This window comes from Schistocerca gregaria, chromosome 5 (assembly GCF_023897955.1).
Source record: "Schistocerca gregaria isolate iqSchGreg1 chromosome 5, iqSchGreg1.2, whole genome shotgun sequence".
NCBI classification, from domain to species: Eukaryota; Metazoa; Arthropoda; class Insecta; order Orthoptera; family Acrididae; genus Schistocerca; species Schistocerca gregaria.
The window spans coordinates 290,075,854-290,097,976 of NC_064924.1; the positions used below are offsets into that span (position 1 = coordinate 290,075,854).

At 41.0% G+C, this 22,123-nt stretch overlaps 1 protein-coding gene across 1 annotated transcript in view; it reads left to right on the forward strand.

Moving 5' to 3' along the window:
• Positions 1 to 22,123, forward strand: part of LOC126271973 (LHFPL tetraspan subfamily member 3 protein) — a 136,536-nt gene that overhangs the window by 106,896 nt on the left and 7,517 nt on the right. Inside the window, exon 2 of the mRNA XM_049974432.1 lies at positions 16,665 to 16,913. Coding sequence (XP_049830389.1) covers positions 16,665 to 16,913 — 249 coding nt within the window. The remainder of the gene's footprint in view (positions 1 to 16,664; positions 16,914 to 22,123) is intronic.

Below are 22,123 nucleotides of genomic sequence, written 5' to 3' on the forward strand. Positions count from 1 at the left end.
TGTACTAATTTTTAAATAAAACACAGTGTATATCACTTTTCTTTTTTAGTATTGTAACTGAATGATATACACATTGATGGTAGATACATGTTATTGTCTGACTTGACTGTCCCTTACTTCGACTACTACATCCTTACTTTGCCAGCGTTGCTCATGCGCCACTTCCTTTTATACACCGTAAAACTAAACAATTCAATACATTGTTAAATGTAAGATTTACAAAACAACAATTAAGTCATTAAATGATTTTCGTTACTTGATGATGATGATGAGTCCCATACTCCGTTTACCGAGCGTAGGGGAGCGACGCGGGAGACCCGCGCCGCCATACTAGGCAAGGTCCTAGTGGAGGTGGTTTGCCATTGCCTTCCTCCGACCGTAATGGGGATGATTGATGATGATGATGAAGACGACACAAACACCCAGTCATCACGAGGCAGGTGAAAAATCCCTGACCCCGCCGGGAATCGAACCCGGGACCCCGTGCTCGGGAAGCGAGAACGCTACCGCGAGACCACGAGCTGCGGACTTTCGTTACTTACATCAAAAAATGGGCCACATATTGCCCTACATCTTCTGATATACAATTTGGAAGAGTTTACTTAATTTCATATATAATTTCAATGCGTTTTACAGTATAACAATTTAAATTACATTTTAGTTAATTATGAACAAATTACTTTGAATAAAATAGTTATTGGTGCCTTTGATAACTCTCAAGTAGAACTATCATTTTAAATGATCATAATGAATAAATATCGTAACTTTTCGGGAACATGGGAGAGGTAAATTTTCAAGAATTTGTGGTGCAACATGACTGCACAATTTATATCACGAAATTTCAAAGTTGTATTAGTAACGAACGGCTTACTTCCCTTAGTTGCTAATATAAATCGGGTAATATATTAATGTCAAATTTAATCTGAAATCGTAAATTCATTTGTACTAATTTTTTAAAGGGCGATTTACTACTGGAACTGGGTATAGATATCACAATATAAAGGCCAGAAAGTTAAAAATTTGAGCTAAACTGACTTCGTCAGAGAATTTTGACATGAGGAAGGAATTTCAGGTACGAATGGGAAGGTAGTCCCATTTCATCTGCTAGTCTCATTCGCCCCGAGCAGTCGACTGAAGCGAGAAAGTCGCTCGTGGCAGAAGAGAGAGGATGTGTGTGCAGCTGAGTGTTTACTCGCGGAACCCAGAGCTGCAAAAGAGCAGGCAGCTTCCAGCAGTCTAGGAGAGTGTGAAGGGGCAGGAGGCAGACAGGCAACCTTCGGCCCACGCCTCTAACGGTACCCGGCGCCGCTTCTGCAGTAGGCCACAGCAGCAACACCTGCCGACACACAGCATTCCTCGCGAAGGCTGCCCTTCACGATTACAACTCAACGGTCGTGCCGCGTTCTTGCTTGCATTGCTTCACCCGGAGGCCTCACATTTGCGTTAGTATCATTTACAAGATCGACTTCGTTGTTTCAATTGACGACTCAACGCAACTGAGTCAACGGCAGTGCACCTGGTGTTTTATTGCTGTACTGTCTCGTCTGTTTCGAGTAGCCATTTTCACTTGCCCGCCAGCGCCAAAACTGTGTATGTTGTGAGGGCTGTCTACCTTGTAGTTTGGCATCCGAACGGTGAAGGTGAAATTATCAGCGACTATCCTTTTTAAGAAAAAATCGAAATATAGTAACAGAATGTAGGAACGGACAACGATGATAGAGTTTATTAATGACCAAATCAGAACGAATAGTAAAAGATTCATCCAAACATTTCAGGACAAATACGTTTATTTGCTCGATAAAATATATACTTGCAAACAAATCAAACAATATCTAGAACGCAGTAAATAACACCTTTTGCTTTAAGTATCCTTTGTATCTTGTTTTCTTCCTAAGTGCCTAGATGATTCTGACTTGTCACTGCTGAAATAATGTCCATTAAAACATGTTTATCAGTTTACGCTCGTATTTTTGCATATTTTTGTCTCTGTAAAACGTAAATACCTTTCTGGTTTCAAATATCTCTTCTCTCTTGTAGGAAAACAGTAGTAGGAAAAAAAAATACCTGGCCCTTGTGTAGCTTTCCAGTGAGTGAGCCCGCCGGTGTGGCCGAGCGGTTCGAGGCGCGTCAGTCTGGACCCGCGCGACTGCTACGGTCGCAGGTTCGAATCCTGCCTCGGGCATGGATGTGTGTGATGTCCTTAGGTTAGTTAAGTTTAAGCAGTTCTAAGTTCTAGGGGACTGATGACCTCAGAAGTTACATCCCATAGTGCTCAGAGCCATTTGAACCAGTGTGTGACGAAAACAAATCAGACACCACAGTAAATATTAAGAAGACACGAAGACAGCAATTCCATTTCTATAGTGAGAGTGAGCTCTTCCAGAATAGGTTAACTTCCGATGTCTGGTAATGCAGATGCCACCACAGTCCCTTATTGTAGCGCATGCGAAGTGTGTAACACACTCGCAAATTTAGAATCCCTCACGTGGCACAGTCTATAGACCATTGACGTCGTAGACAGACTCCCGTCCTGGTTGGCTGATAATTTACACGGAGTCACGAAAGGTGCACGCACTTCGAGTAGTCGATTTCGACCACTAATTAGTTGTGTAAAACGGGCGTTAAAGAACAACTCTGCTTCGAATGTTTTCGTTAGTGACAACAGCTGCCTGTACTTTTTAACACAAAAAAGTCACTTATTCACTCTATACAAGGTGTGAATTTAACAGCCGTTTTTATTTTTACATATTGATCCCAAGACAATTACAGATTCGTGATAAACACCGTTCTCAGAATTGTTAACTATGCCAAGATTGGCTAGTCAACCTGCGAGCTGTACCATTTCCTTTAACGGAGACAAGTGTTGTTTTCATTCCGAGAATTGTTTTGATCACGCCCTACGGGCTAGTCATTCTGTGAAAGACTCTCCATCTCTGCATAGCTACTGCAACCTACATCCGTTTAAACCGGCTTGCTGTATTCGAGTCTTGGTCTCCCTCTATGATTTCTACGCCCTTTCCCCTCCCTCCCACATACATATCCCTCCATTGACAAACTAACTATTCCTTAATAGCTGTGAATGTGTCCCATAAACTGGTTCCTTTCTCTACTCAAGTTGTGCGACAATTTTTCCCCCCTGTTCGATCCTGTAACTCTTCATTGGTATTCGATATACTCATCTAATCTTCAGCATTTTACGGTCGCACTCAGTTCTGTTCTCTTCTTGTCTAAATTGTGTATCTTCCATGTTTCACTTCCGTGCGAGGCTACATTCAAAAAGAATTACCATCAGACAAAGCTCTCTAACATTTAAATTTATATTCGACGATAGCAAATTTATCCTTTTTAGAAACGTTGTTCACGCTACTGCAAGTCTCCATTTTATATTCTCAATACTTCGGGGATCGTCAGTCACTTCGGTGCCCAAATAACGAAATACATCGACTACTTTAAGGGTCTCATTTCCCAATCTGATTGCCTCAGCACCGCCTAAATTAATTCGACTACATTCCGTAATACATGTTTTACTTCTGTTAATACATAAAATTTAAAAACTTTACTCGTCAGAAAACACAATACCTAATGTAAAATTACAAATCCTAAAGCACTTTTATATGGATATCAGTTCGTGAAACACTTCGTGATTACTGCAAGAAACCGTCAAAAAAAAAAAAAAAAATTACACACTAACAGAACTGCTTATTCTCACTGAGAGATAAGCTTGAACGTATCTAAATACACAAGCTACGGAACACAGTTCTGTGTAACAGAAGTGATTATCACGAAATAAGAAAAAAGGCATTAGTCGTTTGCGGGATAAATTTTCTGATAGCAGAAGTAAATCACTAAAAAGTGTCATGTTTACCATAGTCAGTTTATCGGAGTTACAGTCGACGACGGCTACTGTGAGAAATTTTCTCCGCTGAGGGACTGGGTGTTGTGTTCTCCTAATCATCATCATTTCATCCCCATCGACGCGCAAGTCACCGAAGTGGCGTCAAATCGAATGACTTGCACCTAGCGAACGGTCTACTCGACGGGAGGCCCTAGTCACGCGACGTTTACATTTTACTGTGAGAAAATGGCTGATGTCAAGTTTAGTAACCAAAAGTAACTTTAAAATGCTATGAAACACCACCCATGTAGCTACCAGTTTTAAGAAATTCATCAAAATTCCCATTTCTGGAGGTAGCGAAAAGATAAAAGATGGTGGGAATAATACGTTGATAAGCAAAAGCATAACAACCACACTATACCGTGATGTGTCACTGTATGAACGATGCATAATAGGACCCGAGGATAAAAGAAATCATGATTAGAATCGCCGTCTTTAGGGAGAACATAAGTCATTTAAAGAAAATTTAACAAAAGCAAAATCATAATTGACCTGCGAGTGGCCAGGAGCGGTAGACGACGTATTTGTTATTTGCTCACAAAATTTTAGCATCTGTAGATGAATGACTGCCCTGACGGCCAGTGGCTTGGCCTGTCTCTAAATGACAATAGCGAGAGTCTGGGTCGCAAAAGACAGCGGAGTAAGATGATGAGGAAGGTTTCATACCGTCGGGGTGTACTGTTCAGAAACCTTTGTGCAAATTGTGTGCTTTTGCTGTGGACGCGGGTACCTTGTGACTGGTCAATGACGACTTACGGGTGAGCTGAATTATGCCAGGAGAAGGTGAAAAATCACTGTTCGTCATTTGCCGCTCTGAAGTCTTCCGTGTTGTGTACAAATGACCTTAGGACGCACTTGGCCACCATGGATCCTGCGGTTTTTAAAGGGGTACAGTACTAAAGCTGTTTACGAACTTAATATTCTTCTTCTTTTTTTCTTGTGTCTTTGTCTCGCATCGGAGCAGGGTCAGCATGGACATGGACGGATTTTCCTGAACTGCCCCGTAAGCCCACGGGACGGACTATGTGTACTTCAACTGTCTGCGATTAGTGTGGCGTGCGGACATTTGCTACGACTTTACCTGCTCCTAAGGGTTGGGTCCCTTGTCTCCCCCACCACCACCTCCTCCTCACTCGCCGCCCGACCCGCAGTAAAGGTACTTACTGAGCCTTTCCGCTGGTTTTCTTAACATAGGACCAGAATATCTATGAATTTTTCGCCACATCTCTAGAGAGAGTTTCGCTTGTGGAAACTATTAAATGCATCTCGCACTGAAATCCGCACCTAATTTCGAGCCACAGTAGAACTTCGTCAATCTTGGAGATTTTGCGCTCGTCTAAATTATACGTGCCTTTTTCGGTGCTCCTGCAGCAGCTTTCTGTCGTGTTTTGTGTACCATGGGGGATCAGTTCCGTCTGATATTAATTTATTTGGTATGAATCTCTCGAGTGTTGTTGATACTATTTCTTTGAACTTAAGCCACATATGGTCCTCACTTAGATAGTTTGGAAGGATTGGAGACTGTCTCTTAGAAAGACGTCAACCGAATTTTTAGTTGCTTTTATAAATATATATATTTCGCGTTTAGTTTTGGTGAATTTCTTTGTTACGAAATTGAGCCTCACTACGACTCTGTGTTCACTAATTCCTGTAACCGTCGTGATGCTCAGCGTTATTTATGGCTAAGAGGTGAAGTGTGTTTTCGTAACCATTTACAATTTGAATGGCCTCGTGAACTATTTGTTCAAAATAATTTTATAAAAAGCATTTAGAACAATTATGGGAGTTGTTTCCTATCTACAGTAGGGTCTGAAAATGTATTTTTGTTAACATACGGATGGGAGATTGAAGTCACTGCCAACTATAATTGTATGAGTGGGGTACCTATTTGCGATGAGACTCGAGTTTTCTTTGAAATGTTCAGCAACTGTTTCATCTGAGTCCGTGGGTTCGTATAAGGAACCAGTTACTAATTTATTCCGATTGTCGAATATAACCTATGTCCATACTAAGTCACAGGAACTACCTCCTTCAATGTCGCTTGTGAGCTGGAACACTCATTACATTATTTTTCCTTAAGTTGTGCTTCTTGTTTCTGTTGTAGTGGAGATCATTACAATTACGACTTTTCCCTCCAAAACCAAGGATGCTTTCTCTGTGACCCTGTAAATACCAGAGCTAAACAATGTAGAACAACAACGTACGGTACAAGCATAGTATTCTGTATTACTTCATTTCCTTATTTCTAACATTTTAAAATTGTACGTCGACTTTAGATGACATCTCAATCATAAATGTTCTTATCTCTGTTTATGAACTTACTTTCAGTCATGTTTTGAACGTTGTCCCGCCACACTTTATTAACTGATGTTTCGCCGCAAGGGATATCGGATTTTAGAGAGTGAATTAATATGGATTATGTCGTTCTTCTTTTCGAACATTCACATACACATTTCTTCTTTCCTTATTGTCTTTTGGGCATGCAGTTGTAGTAATTAAAGTAGGCACAAATGCAGCGATCAAAAAGAAATGATTAGCGTACATTCGCATTCTATTTACAGCGTTCCTTTCTTGTTGCTCCCATGGCAATGGACTGTTTCTATCGCAATCAGAAAGCGTGAAAGGAAGCTACCGTACAGACAGAGGGATCTATATTTATACTTGGCAGAATTAATTACATACTGACATAATCGTCGGAATTGCTTTCGTTTCCCAAAAGATATAAATATTTCGATTTCGGAAAAGAAGCTGTATTTCGCCAAGATGTCGAAGAAGAAAGTCCCTTACGTACTGATTGTATCGAGTAAGATGTGGAGACTGCGGTTTGAAAGCGGACAGAAGAAGTACGAGGAAGGGCGTCCCTTACCTGAGGGATCGCTACCTGGCGAACGGGCAAGTGTGGCAAATGTCCGGCATTCTATTAGTGTTACTCATGTGAAAGTGAGCGAAAGTGTAATTCAAGTGAGACTTGGATACTATGCCGGTATTCATCTTGTGGGGTGTGGGGACCGCGAAAACCTCGTCCAGGATAGCCAGGACGCCTACCCTCGTCGTTAATCCGCCATGCCGATTTGATCCGGCCCCGGCGCACCTCCTCGACCCAGAAGCGGCGCTTTGACACGCACGGCTTTAGAGGAGAGGGAAGTGTGGGGGAGGAGTACAATCTTAATGCTGTTACTGACCATATGCGTCCTTCATGGCTTCTCTCTTCCTCTTTGGGTGTGGCAATTTCCGTCTGAATGATTACATATTGTGCCACGAAGCCATAAACGTGCTATAACGATGTGCGGAGCGCGGTGATGAATTGCAGATGATATTCTGGCTCCCAAATGCAAGCTGTCAGTTAACGCGTGATTTTACTCACACTACTGGTTTCGATGAAATCACACTACTGTACTGACGCAAAATGTTCACACTTGAAACAGCTGTGCAACAACGGTAAGCCACGATCAACGGCGTCGCTGGCTTTACAGTGCATATACGTAGGTTGGAACTTAAATAGTGGCAACTATTTATTCACAACCGATACAAAAAATGGCTCTGAGCACTGTGGGACTTAACATCTGAGGTCATCAGTCCCCTAGGACTCAGACCTACTTAAACCTAACTAACCTAAGGACATCACACACATCCATGCCCGCGGCGGGATTCGAACCTGCGACCGCAGCAATCGCGCGGTTCCGGAATGAAGAGGCTAGAGCCGCCCGGCCACCACGGCCGGCCCGATACAAAAGAGTTACATGTTAGCACCTATTACTGTCCTTCAAAGTAGTCACCAGCGTTGTTTAGAACCCCTTACCAGCGATGAGGAAGGCGTAGTATACCATTAGCAGAGCTTTTTCTGTTGATGCGAATGCAGCGTTCTAAAGTTAAGGTGATTCTCGTGTACGACTGTGCGGTGTTATCCTAACGCATTACGTTCCTCCACGGTGGACCGTCAATGAACAGTATTACTGTTCGTTTTTGGAGCATCACCTGCGACCAGCTTTGCAAAAGAAGTGGCGTCACTTTCTGTGCAACCCACCCATCATTTTGCACGACAATGAGCGGGCGCATACAGCGCAAGCTGTGGCTGCTGTGTTCGGTCGATGGGACTGGGAAGTACTGTACCATCCACCATACTCCCTGGACTCAAGTCCTTGTGACTTTGATGTGATTCCGAAGATGAAGGAACCACTTCGTGGCATTCGCTCCAGAACTGTTGGAGATTCGACAGGCAGTAGACCGCTCCACTCGACCATCAACAGAACAGGCTCTACTAACGGTATACTACGACTTCCACATAGCTGGCAACGGGTTCTACACAACGCTGGTGACTACTTTGAAGGACAGTAACAGGTGCAAACATATAACTCTTTTGTATCGGTTGTGAAGAAATAGTTGCCACTAATTAAGTTCCAACCCTCGTATAAACAGAAGCGTCCGAATGGTCGACAAGAGGGGCACTTTACTCCCTCCTGGAACCAGGGATATAGACTTTTTGTTCTGTACAAAGTTCTCACTTATTTCTAGCCATGCTTGTTTGGGTTACTACTAAATAGCAGATTCAAAATTCTCGAGTGCGACTGTAGAAATAACTAACTTATCATTTGTCTGTGGTGAAGTAAAATCCGTGGCGGCTGCCTGAGACTGTGCTCAGTCTTACCCGGCAGAGCAATTGTGTAGAACATAGACATACTGTAGGCGTGATCCATACTTCATCTTTGTATTCAGCTGCATCAGTAGAGAAGAAAAATAAAACAATGTGAAATTTCAAGGTCGAAAAGCTGTCCATGCTAGAAACTAGAAACTTGACAATCTATGGGGTGCAACAGAGCGCACCATGCTGTCGTAGAGGTGCAAGTCCCACAGTCCAGGTGGCAGGGCAGGGCTACTCAATAATGCATGAAACTGAGGCGAGGGGCATTGCCTTGATTCAGTGCTAACATGTTAAGAAATCGATTCTAAAAGTTAATTCGATAATGGATTCGGGAGTTTGCCATATTGACTTAGTCGAAGGCCTTAGGTTACACTTTACCAAAGAAACCGAAAAATGTAACTTTCTGAACACTCTTTGTTCAACTTCTTTGTGCTAATCAACATTAAATAATGGAAGGCATGAAAATAGTGCAATAAATCCATTAACGTTGTCGAATGTGCAGTTTTGAAAGTAAATAAATTGTTACAGATGGCTTCAAGCAGTATGTACTGGTTCATTTCCTGTTAATCCATTTTGAGGCGATTTAACACGGTAGTTTTTGTTCGTTATTTTTGTTGTTATCCAACAAGAACTTCTCACTGATTTTGATTTCTTTTTTGTCTGTTTCAAATATTTAATTATTAGTGTATATTTAACATGACCAGTATACCAATAAAATATTTTTTTCGGGAATATCTCACACTATACCTTCAGTTTGATGATGAGCAGAATTTAATTTCAAATTGTTGAATAAAAAAATGGCATTCTAATAATATAAAAAGATGTGCTTTGCACATACTAATGGAGTATCTTACCCTTCAGGTATAATAGCATTACCCTAATAACGTGACTCCTATCACTCGTTTGAGATGAAATAAATTTTACCGACTGTCACTTTTAATTCTTGGGGCATGGTACATTCTCAATATCAGCGAATCGGCTGTTTCAAAAATGACAGTTGTAGAATCTTGCCCCCGCTTGGTTAAATTCTACGGACAACATTGGCATATCTATATTATCAACTGATTGACCCATTTCATACAATAGCTCACATTCCCCGCTGCAAGTCATGTTTGAACCACTTTCTCACAAAATCTTTGACCACCTGATTGTTGCCGAATTTTTATGCTCCTACATAATGCCTCCTTGAGTTAACCTAGGCTTCATAACACGTTGAAATCGTGTTTAGAAAAGGGTCATCTTCCCTTTCATAGCGTTCTTTTAAGTCTATGAACACATTCTGAGTCTTGTTTCCTTGCGATGTTGCGTTAGTTCTTCGAGATCCAACTTGCACTTGTTTTGCTGTACTTAGCGTGTAACTGATAACGTTATGAACAGTGCCAACACATACTGCAACTGTTTTTGCTATATGATTAACTGTATTCCGTCGGTCATGCGGGTTTCAAGCGAAGGAGTTGATACTTCAACTAGCCTGCCATGAGGTTACTCGTCTATCCACCGTTTTTGAACTGTCCTACTAACTTTTCAAAATTTTCGCGGTTCAGACAGCTTTTTCCATACTGTAAAATAATTAAAGGAAAAGATTTTAGCCGGGTTTTCACCTTGAGAAAGCAAAAAATGGATCACTGAACATTGTCCTATTAAAGTGGAAACTCCAAGTGGACACACCATCATTAACGCGATATTGAGGTTATGAAAAAAACTATTTTTATCCGTCAGCTGTTCTCACGTCGTCCTAGTGATGTCAACCTAAAGTCATGAAAGTACAAAACTCGGCCTGTAAACTGTTGCATTTCTACCCCAGTTTGTCTCTTTAATTATTGAATGCCTCTCGAATATCATTGTACACATAGTTCAGGAGAGATGACGCCAAAAACAGTTACACACGTGAAAAAACAGCTTTTGCTTAAAATAGAGCACAAATTACCCAGAATCTATTCATCTAGTGCTTCGTAATGAGAGCAATTACATTACTTTTACATGCGACACATATTTAGAAAGACATAAACTGAATTTGGAGTACCGTTTTTCGCTGTTACGTTTTCAGATTTAGTCAGCGCAATTGCTGTTTCTGCCCAATCAGAAGAGGTGTAAACAGCTTCAGTCTAATATTTCTATACTTATCGTGCACTGTACAAAAAGTCACTCCGTCCATATTGGCCGAAATTTTTTTAAAAGCAAACGAAACGTGACAGCCCAAGCATGCGTTGATGGGGGAGCGAAAATCAATTGCGGAATTGGAAAACCGTCAACTAGAAGCGGACTCCAAGAATCCATTGTGAAGTGTTTTCATGACCACCCAAAAGCGGTATTAGGAAATCAGTTTACGGAATCCTGTTTTGGGAGCACCATATAAACGGGGTGTAGAGACTTCGAACATACTTTATAATTTCATTACGAACTTTTTTTCGCTTACATGGTTAGCGTCAAATATTCAACACATCAACCCCTTTGTCTAAGTAATCAGACGTCTGAGCTGATTTATACAACGGGGTTAGATTCTTTTTTAGGGCTATATTTATTTTCATAATTTACAATTCTGTAAATAATTGTTCTTAGTGTCAGCTTTTTCTTTCCAAAACAAATGCTATTTTGAAATCCAGACACTCAGAGATCTAGATCTAAGAGTGGGTAGCTTTGAGAGATGAAATAGTGAAGGCAGCAGAGAATCAGGTACGTAAAAAGGCTAGGGCTAGTAAAACCCCTTTGGTAACAGAAGAGATATTGAATTTAATTGATGGAAGGAGAAAATATAAAAATGCAGTAAATGAAGCAGACGCAAAGAAATACAAACGTCTCAAAAATGAGATCGACAAGAAATGCAAAATGGCTAAGCAGGGATGGCTAGAGGGCAGATGCAAGGATGTAGAGGCATATATCACTATGGGTAAGATAGTACTGCCTACAGGTAAATTAAAGAAGAGATCTTTGGAGAAAAGATAACTACTTGTATGAGTATCAGGAGCTCAGATGAAAAACCAGTCCTAAGCAAAGAAGGAAAAGCAGAAAGGTGGAAGGAGTATATAGAGGGTCTATACAAGGACGACGTACTTGAGAGCAGTATTATGGAAATGGAAGAGGACGTAGATGAAGATTAAATGGGAGGTAGACACTACGTTAAGAGTTTGACAGAGCACTGAAAGACCTAAGTCATACAAGGCCCCGGGAGTAGACAACATTCCATTAGAAATACTGATACCCCTTGGATGACAAAAATCTTCCGTCTGGTGAGCAAGATGTATGAGACAGGCGAAATACCCTCAGACTTAAAGAAGAATATAATAATTACGATCCCAATGAAAGCAGGTGTTGACAGGTGCGAATATTACCGAATTACCAGTTTAAGAAGTCAGGACTACAAAATACTGACACGAATTCCTTACAGACGAATGCAAACGTTGGTAGAAGCCGACCTCGGTTAGATTCCGTAGAAATGTTGGAACACACGGGCGATAATGACCCTACAACTTATACTAGAAGAAAGATTAAGGAAAGGCAAACATATGTTTCTAGAATTTGTGGAGTCTGAGAAAGCTTTTCACAATGTTGACTGGAATACTCTTTCAAATTCTGAAGGTGGCGGGGGAAAATGCAGGGAACGAAAGACTATTTACGGTTTGTAGAGAAATCAGATGTCAGTTGTAAAGAGTCGATTGACATGAAAGGGAAGCAGCGGTTGGGAAGGGAGTGAGACAGGGTTGTAGCCTGTGCCCGGTGTTATTCAATCTGTATATTGAGCAAGCATAAAGGAAACCAAAGAAAAATTTGGAGTAGGAATTAAAATCCATAGAGAAAAATAAAAACCTTTGAGATTTGCTGATGGCATTGTAACTCTGTCAGAGACAGCAAAGGACTTGGAAGAGCAGTTGAACAGAATGGACAGTGTCTTTAAAGGAGGATGTGAGATGAACATCAACAAGAATAAAACGAGGATAAAGGAATGTAGTCGAATTAAATCAGCCCGCATCTCGTGGTCGTGCGGTAGCGTTCTCGCTTCCCGCGCCCGGGTTCCCGTGTTCGATTCCCGGCGGGGTCAGGGATTTTCTCTGCCTCGTGATGGCTGGGTGTTGTGTGCTGTCCTTAGGTTAGTTAGGTTTAAGTAGTTCTAAGTTCTAGGGGACTGATGACTGTAGATGTTCAGTCCCATAGTGCTCGGAGCCATTTGAACCATTTTTCGAATTAAATCAGGTGATGCTGAGGGAATAAGATTAGGAAATGAGACACTGAAAGTAGTAGATGAATTTTGCTGTTTGGGGAGCAAAATAACTGATGATGGTCGAAGCAGGGAGGATATAAAATGTAAACTCCTATGGCAAGAAAAGGGTTTCTGAAGAAGAGAAATTTGCTATCATCGAGTATATATTTAAGCATCAGGAAGTCCTTTCTGAAAGTATTTGTATGGAGTGTAGCCATGTATGGAAGTGAAACATGGACGATAAATAGTTTGGACCAGAAGAGAATAGAAGCTTTCGAAATGTGGTGCTTACAGACGAATGTTGAAGATTAGATGGTAGATCACATGACTAATGAGGAGGTACTAAATAGAATTGGACAGAAGAGGAATTTTAGGCACAACTTGACTAGAAGAAGGGATCGTTTGTTAGAACACGTTCAGAGGCATCAAGGTATCACCAGTTTAGGACTGGAGAGAAGCGTGGAGGGTAAAAATCGTAGAGGGAGAGCAAGAGATGAATACACTAAACAGATTCAGAAGGATGCAGGGTGTAGTAGGTACTGGGAGATGATGAAGCTTACACAGGATAGAGTAGTATGGAGAGCTGCAACAAACCAGTCTCAGGACTGAAGACCACAATTACAAGAATAACAAGAGATCTAGAATTCCGGTGTTTTATTGTTGCAGTGTGATACAGGGTAGCGCACGAAATGTGTTACCAATTGTTTCTTTCACAATTTACGACACGCAATAGATACCCCTCTGTGATCTCTACAGCAGTACCAGTAGAGCTTGAAAATACAAATGAGTTACGGAATGACGTGCAATTCACGATACTGCCGCTAGGAGACTAATAAGCAGCAATGGCTGAAAATGGAAGACTGACGACACAGCAACGATCGGCAATTGTGTTACTTTTTCATGAAACGAAAAGCCTTGTTGGGACTCAGAGGGGTTTTCGATAACAGTTTAACATACGATGGGTCCCTCGCAAGAAGACCATCCACAAGTTGTACGATAAATTTATACAGGAAGGAACAGTATTGGAAGCGAAGCGACCTCGGCCTAAGCCTGTTTGTTACCCGGAGAATATTGAAGCGGTTCGAGTTGCTGTACAGAGAAGTCCCGGGAACTGGTGTAGAAAGGCAGCAGTGCAACTGGGAATATCCAGACGCTCCGTTCAACGCATTCTTAAAAGTGACATCCATATGTACCCATACAAGATTACCTGTGCACAGAAGCTCACTAAAGAACACAAGCAGCAGAGACTACTGTTTAATCAGTGTGCGGAGGATAGAGAATAAACTCTCAACAGCGTTCGGTTTTCAGACGAGGCGCGGACGGTGTGGTTAACAAACAAAATGTACGCTTTTGGCCCACTGAAAACCCACAGATGCTACATGAACGACAACATTATGCTCCGAGGATTACAGCGTGGGCAGCAATTTCCAGTCACGGACTTATTAGACCCTTTTTCTTTGAAGAAACTGTGAATAGCGAGCGTTATTTGAGCATGCTTCGCATAGCTTCATTCCACAGCTTCTTGTTACTGCCTTGCCCTTCAACACACAGTAGTTCATGCAAGATGGAGCAAGGCCACATACTGCAAACACTGTGTTGGACTTTTTACACGAGCATTTAGACATGTGGATGATTCCACTCAGGTTCCCAGGTCGGTTCAGTGACTGACAAAATTGGCCCCCCAATAGTTCAGACCTCAATCCACGTGACTTTTTTCTTTGGGGGTACCTAAAGGAAAAAAAATTCCCGAAACATCCGTGTGATTTAACGGAGCTCAGAAGACTTATTCTTCAAGCTTGCAGTGAAACTACGGAAGACGTGTGCCGTAGGATAATCACTAACTTCAGTGTTCGTTTGAAGGAAGCTAGGAAACTAAATGGTGGACATATGGAGGATTATCTCATGAGGCGTAACATAGATACTGCCTACAGGAAAATTAAAGAGACCTTTGGAGAAAAGAGAACCACTTGCATGAATATCAAGAGCTCAGATGGAAACCCAGTTCTAAGCAAAGAAGGGAAAGCAGAAAGGTGGAAGGAGTATATGGAGGGTCTATACAGGGCCTATGTTGTTGAGGACAATATTATGGAAATGGAAGAGGAGGTAGATGAAGATGAAATGGGAGATATGATATTGCGTGAAGAGTTTGGCAGAGCGCTGAAAGACTTAAGTCGAAACAAGACCCCAGGAGTAGACAACATTCCATTAGAACTACTGACAGCCTTGGGAGAGCCAGTCCTGACAAAACTCTACCATCTGGTGAGCAAGATGTATGAGACAGGCGAAATTCTCTCAGACTTGAAGGAGAATATAATAATTCTAATCCCAAAGAAAGCAGGTGTTGACAGATGTGAAAATTACCGAACTGTCTCTTTAATAAGTCACAGCTGCAAAATACTAACACGAATTCTTTACAGACGAATGCAACAACTGGTAGAAGCCGACCTCGGGGAAGATCAGTTTGGATTCCATAGAAATGTTGGAACACGTGAGGCAATACTGAGCCTACGACTTATCTTAGAAGAAAGATTAAGGAAAGGCAAACCTACGTTTCCAGCATTTGTAGACGTAGAGAAACTTTTTGACAATGTTGATGGAATACTCTCTTTCAAATTCTAAAGGTGGCAGGGGTAAAATACAGGGAGCGAAAGGCTATTTCCAATTTGTACATAAATCAGATGACAGTTATAAGAGTCAAGGGACATGAAAGGGAAGCAGTGGTTGGGAAGGGAGTGAGACAGGGTTGTAGCCTATCCCCAATGTTAATCAATCTGTATATTGAGCAAGCAGTAAAGGAAACAAAAGAAAAATTCGGAGTAGGTATTAAAATTCACGGAGAAGAAATAAAAACTTTAAGGTTCCCCGATGACATTGTAATTCTGTCAGAGACAACAAAGGACTTGGAAGAGCAGTTGAACGGAATGGACAGTGTCTTGAAAGGAGGGTATAAGATGAACATCAACAAAAGCAAAACGAGGATAATGGAATGTAGTCAAATTAAATCGGGTGATGCTGAGGGAATTAGATTAGGAAATGAGACACTTAAAGTAGTAAAGGAGTTTTGCTATTTGGGGAGCAAAATAACTGATGATGGTCGAAGTAGAGAGGATAACAAATGTAGACTGGCAATGGCAAGGAAAGCGTTTCTGAAGAAGAGAAATTTGTTAACATCGAATATAGATTTATGTATCAGGAAGTCGTTTCTGAAAGTATTTGTTTGGAGTGTAGCCATGTATGGAAGTGAAACATGGACGATAAATAGTTTGGACAAGAAGAGAATAGAAGCTTTGGAAATGTTGTGCTACAGAAGAATGCTGAAGATTAGATGGGTAGATCACATAACTAATGAGGAGGTGTTGAATAGAATTGGGGAGAAGAGGAGCTTGTGGCACAACTTGACGAGAGGAAGGGACCGGTTGGTAGGACATGTTCTGAGGCATCAAGGGATCACCAATTTAGTACTGGAGGGCAGTGTGGAGGGTAAAAATTGTAGAGGGAGACCAACAGACGAATACACTAAGCAGATTCAGAAGGATGTAGGCTGCAGTAAGTACTGGGAGATGAAGAAGCTTCCACAGGATAGAGTAGCATGGAGAGCTGCAGCAAACCAGTCTCAGGACTGAAGACCACAACAACAACAACAACAACAACAATGGAGCATGTGCCGAGTTAGACCAAATTGCCATGGACGGCTCTTCATTGTAGTATATGTTCCTTTCAGATTGTATTGACAATAAAGTTTATATTCAAAAACAAAATGGTGACGCATTTCGTGCTCCACCCTGTATTTGCCATGTAACAACAACAATGTTTCCGTATAATAATTTTGAATCCTGCGTTTTGTGATTAATTGTGCAAAAAGACCAGCACTTTTACTTGTAGTGGTGTATTTTAGTGGAGCCAGTAGTGACTTGCGCTTGTGGCGCTGTCGATAGCGGTGAGCCTGGGAGCGGGCGTGGCGGTGTTCCCGGCGGGCTGGGACGCTGCCGAGGTGCGAGCCATGTGCGGCCCGGCGGCCGGCCTGTACCAGCTGGGCGCCTGCGGCCTGCGCTGGGCCTTCCTGCTCGCGCTCATCGGCTGCCTCGACGCCGCCATCCTCGCCGCTCTCGCCTTCATCCTCGCCACGCGACACGTCCGCCTGCAGCCCGAGCCCGCCTACGCCAACAACGGCTCTCTCTACAAGGGTGCGTGCCTTTCACTTCGCATCTTATCGTCCGGTATTCTCAGTCCAACGACTTCCTGACACTTAAATCTATATTCGATGTTAACAAATTTCTCTTCTTGAGAAACGCTTTCCTTGCCATTGCCAGTCTACATTTTATATCCTCTCTACTTCGACCATAATCAGTTATTTTGCTCCCCAAATAGCAAAACTCCTTTACCACTTTAAGTGTCTCATTTCCTAATCTAATTCCCTCAGCATCATCCAACTTAATTCGACCACATTCCATTATCCGCGTTTTCCTTTTTTGATGTTCATCTTATACCCTCTTTTCAAGACACTGTTCGTTCCGTTCAACTGCTCTTCCAAGTCCTTTGCTGTCTCTGACAGAATTACGATGTCATCGGCGAACCTCAAAGTTTTTATTTCTCCCCCATGGATTTTAATACCTACTCTGAATTTTTCTTTTGTTTCCTTTACTGCTTGCTCAATATACAGATTGAATAACACCGGGCACAGGCTACAACCCTGTCTCACTACCTTCCCAACCGCTGCTTCCCTTTAATACCCCTTGACTCTTATAACTGCCATCTGGTTTCTGTACAAATTGTAAATAGCCTTTCGCTCCCTGTATTTTACCCCTGCCACCTTCAGAATTCGAAAGAGAGTATTCCAGTCAACACTGTCAAAAGCTGTCTCTAAGTCTACAAACGCTAGAAACTTAGGTTTGCCTTTCCTTAATCTACTTTCTAAGATAAGTCATAGGGTCAGTATTGCCTCATGTGTTCCAACATTTCTGCGGAATCCAAACTGATCTTCCCCGATGTCAGCTTCTACTAGTTTTTCCATTCATCTGTAAAGAATTCACGTTAGTATTTTGCAGCCGTGACTTATTAAACTGATACTTTGCTAATTTTCACACCTGTCAACACCTGCCGGCCGTAGTGGCCGAGCGGTTCTAGGCGCTACAGTCTGGAACCACGCAACCGCTATGATCGCAGGTTCGAATCCTGCCTCGGGCATGGATGTCTGTGATGTCCTTAGGTTAGTTAGGTTTAAGTAGTTCTAAGTTCTAGGGGACTGATGACCTCAGAAGTTAAGTCCCATAGCGCTCAGAGCCATTTGAACCATTTTTTTCAACACCTGCTTTCTTTGCGATTGGAATTATTATATTCTTCTTGAAGTCTGAGGGTATTTCACCTGTCTCATATGTCTTGCTCACCAGATGCTAGTTTTGTACGGACTGGCTCTCTCAAGGCTGTCAGTAGTTCTAATGGAATGTTATCTACTCCCAGGGCTTGTTTCGACTCAGGTCTTTCAGTGCTCTGTCAAACTCTTCACGCAGTATTGTATCTCCCCTTTCATCTTCATCTACATCCTCTTCCATTTCCATAATATTGTCCTCAAGAACATAGCCCCTGTATAGACCCTCTATATACTCCTTCCACCTTTCTGCTTTCTCTCGTGTGCCAACTGAAACACCATTTTCAAACTCACTTAAATCTTGATATCCTGCCGTCTTGCAGCAGTAACTGAGCTAACAAGTGCACCAGACTCTTCTTGTCTTATATAGGCATTGCTGACCGCAGTGCCATATTCTTCCTGTTTCCATATCTCTATATTTGAATACACATGCCTGTACCAGTTTCTTTGGCACTTCAGTGTAACTACAGCTTCTTCATATTCTTCCTCTTCCTCTTCCTCTTCTCTCTCTCTCTCCCTATTTCTTTTAATTTTTTTTTTAGGCTGTGATGTTGGAAGAAGATTGGGTTTCTCTCCTGTGTTTGGGATGCGAAATTGCCACTAATACCGGGACAATCACAAGTAATTCAAAGTGTGAGGTTTCAGTCTGTTAGCAGCTTCCTTAATAATAATAATTATTATTATTAGTATTATAATAAACCCCGTGGAGGCCCAGGAAAAGAGCCTCCAGTATGTTCTGCCAGTCGTAAAAGGCGACGAAAAGAACAAACAACCCCCGTTTAGTTGGTTCAGGACAGAACTAATGAAGCCTCGGACAAGTGCTGTCATGGTCGGGGACGACGCTTGACTCCTATGCCCCTCCACAATGGTAACGACACTGCTAGCCACACGGTAAATGATTTAAATCCAAATAGAAGTGTTTTTCAGGATATGCTTCCTGCAACCACTCTAGAAGGAAAACAAAGACAGAGGATGAGATGGTCAGATGAAGTTAACCGACACCTCATGTTCTGTTATTACCAAGCAACAAACTTAGGAACCAACTCAACTGGATACAGATCGCAAGTATATACAACATTTATTACCAGATACCCAGAATTAAAATTTTTAACAGAACAACGACTAGCTGATCAGATCCGTGTAATAATCAAAAATAACAGGATACCCCAGTCAGAACTAGAAAACATCAAACAGCAAGTACAACAAATACTATAACAAAATAATGTGCAATCAGAAGAAGAAGAAAATACAGTAATGGACTCAAACATCCCAGAGCAAACAAACAAAGAACAACACACATCAATTAAACAATCAGAGAAAAATGAAATATTAAGACAGCCACTAGAACAAGCACAAATAGATCACGTAGTGACACACTTGTTAGGTATAGAAGAAAAATTTTGGCTGACATATATAGAATACAAATACACAAATACAGACATTAGACTATTCTTGCATAGACCACCAAATAACCCACATGTCAAAACAACAATAACAACTATCAACACACTCATACACAACAAAATAAATGAAAATACAACTATGAAAGAGTTACAACTATTGGTTTATATAGGAGCACACACTACACTAAATATACACACTTATGCTATACCAATATTGACCTATTCATTTGGAGTAGTGAAATAGTAACACAGAACTAGAAGCACTCAACACACTTACACGATCACAATGCCACAAATATAGAATACATCACATACAATCAGCGACAGAAAGATTCACATTAAGCAGAAAGGAAGGAGGAAGGGGATTTATTGACATAAAAAAACCTACATTAGACAATTTAAGAAAATTCTTTATAGAACAAGCAGAAACTAGCAAAATACAAAAAGCAATCACTCATATAAATACATCGGCTACACCATTGCAGTTTCATAACCACTTCTACAACCCTTTAGATCACATAACATCAACAGATACAAAGAAAGTAAATTGGAAAAAGAAAACACTACATGGCAAGCACCCGTATCATCTAACATAGCCACACATCGAGCAAGATGCATCCAACGCATGGCTAAGAAAAGGCAATATATACAGTGAGACAGAAGGATTCATGATTGCAATACAGCTATTACAGCAAGCATATTATTAAAGATCCCAATACCAGAACAGATAAATGCAGACTTTGTAAACAACAAATAGAAATAGTAGATGACATCACAAGCAGATGTACAATACCAGAAAATACAGAATACCCCAGAAAACATGACAATGTAGCAAAAATAATACATCAAAAACTTTCCATACAACATAAACTAATAAAACAACACCTTCCCACATACAAGTATGTTCCACAAAATGTACTGGAGAATGATGAATACAAATTATACTGGAACAGAACCATTATAACAGATAAACCACCACCACATAACAAACCTGACATCATACTCACCAATAAAAAGAAGAAATTAACACAACTAATCGAAATATCCGTACCCAATACAACAAATATACAGAAGAAAACAGGAGGAAAACTGAAAAATACATCCAACTGGCTGAGGAAGTCAAGGACATGTGGCATCAGGATAAAGTTGACATTATACCAATTATACTATCAACTACAGGAGTCATACCACTCAGTATCCACCAGTACATCAACGCAATACAGCTACATTCAAACGTATATATACAACTACAGAAATCTGTAATTATTGATACATGTTCAATTACCCGAAAGTTCCTAAATGCAATGTAACATATACCGTACAGTTAAAAGGAAGTCATGCTTGATCAAGGTCCGCGTCACTTTCCATTTTTAACCAGACATAACGTCTGAGAAACGAAAGAAATAACAATAATAATATTCTAGAATGTTTTTTCACTCTGCAGTGGAGTGTGTGCCAATTTGAAACTTCCTTTTTATACCCGCATTTAGATTCTTTAAAGAATCTGGGGTTGCTGCTAGTGTATGCTGGACTGGGGCTTGAATGTAGGACCTTTGCATTGTGGGAAGTCAGGAAGGTAGGAAATGTAATGGTGGAAGTAAAGCTGTGACGGCAAGTCACGAGTTGTGCTTCGATAGCTCGATCAGTAGACCATGGCTGCTCAATGCAGAATTTGTGCTGACTATTAAAAGTATGAGTGTATGGGGTATTTACCAAAATTTGCGACTTGAATGAGAATTTTCTAGTAGGGAGCACACAGTACATTATCTCGAATCGAGAGTTTTCAACAGGTATAGAAGTAACTTAACATGTGCTGCAGGGAAGTGTGTTGGGATCCCTGCTGTTCATGTTAAGTATTATTGGTCCTCGGACTTCTTACAGATAAAAAGTTACCTATTTGCACAAATATTCCACCAAACTCAAATGATGAAATTTTAAAGTGGTACAGTGATTGGCAAATTCCTTAAAGTGTTCGGAAATGTAAAATAGTGCATTTCACAAAACAAAAAATATTAATATACAGTGACAATAATGTCAATAAGTCACAGTTGGAATGGACAACTCACATGAATAATTGAGTGCAACAGTTTATATGGATATCGAACAGGACCCATACTAGATATGGCTAACAGTGGGTATTGAACAGATAGAACAAAGGGCAGGATAAATATTCATAGGTTTGTTCAACCCATGCCGGAGTGACACAAAGGTAATGAAACAAATGAACTGGTAAATTCTTCAAAGTAGATGCAAACTTAATAAGTAAAAAATTTAAAAATATTGTTTTTAAGTATAGATGCATGAGTAGAACTAAAAAAGTGTGTTCATTAATGGTAACACTAATCATGAATTCATATCCTGTATCTGACTTGTCCCACATAATTTCAATAAAAGAATCATTCAAATGACCCATGGAACATGTAACTAACTACCTAACTAAATGAATGACTGAAAACCTTCTTTTATGAAGTTTCTAGAACTAGCTTTAACTGATGAGCCAAAGAATATATTACAACCTCCTACACATTGGACCTGTAGAGATCACGAAGACAAGATTACAGCACACACAGAGGCATTTTAGCAGTCATTCCTCTTGTGCTCCATACATGAATGGCATGGGGAAAAG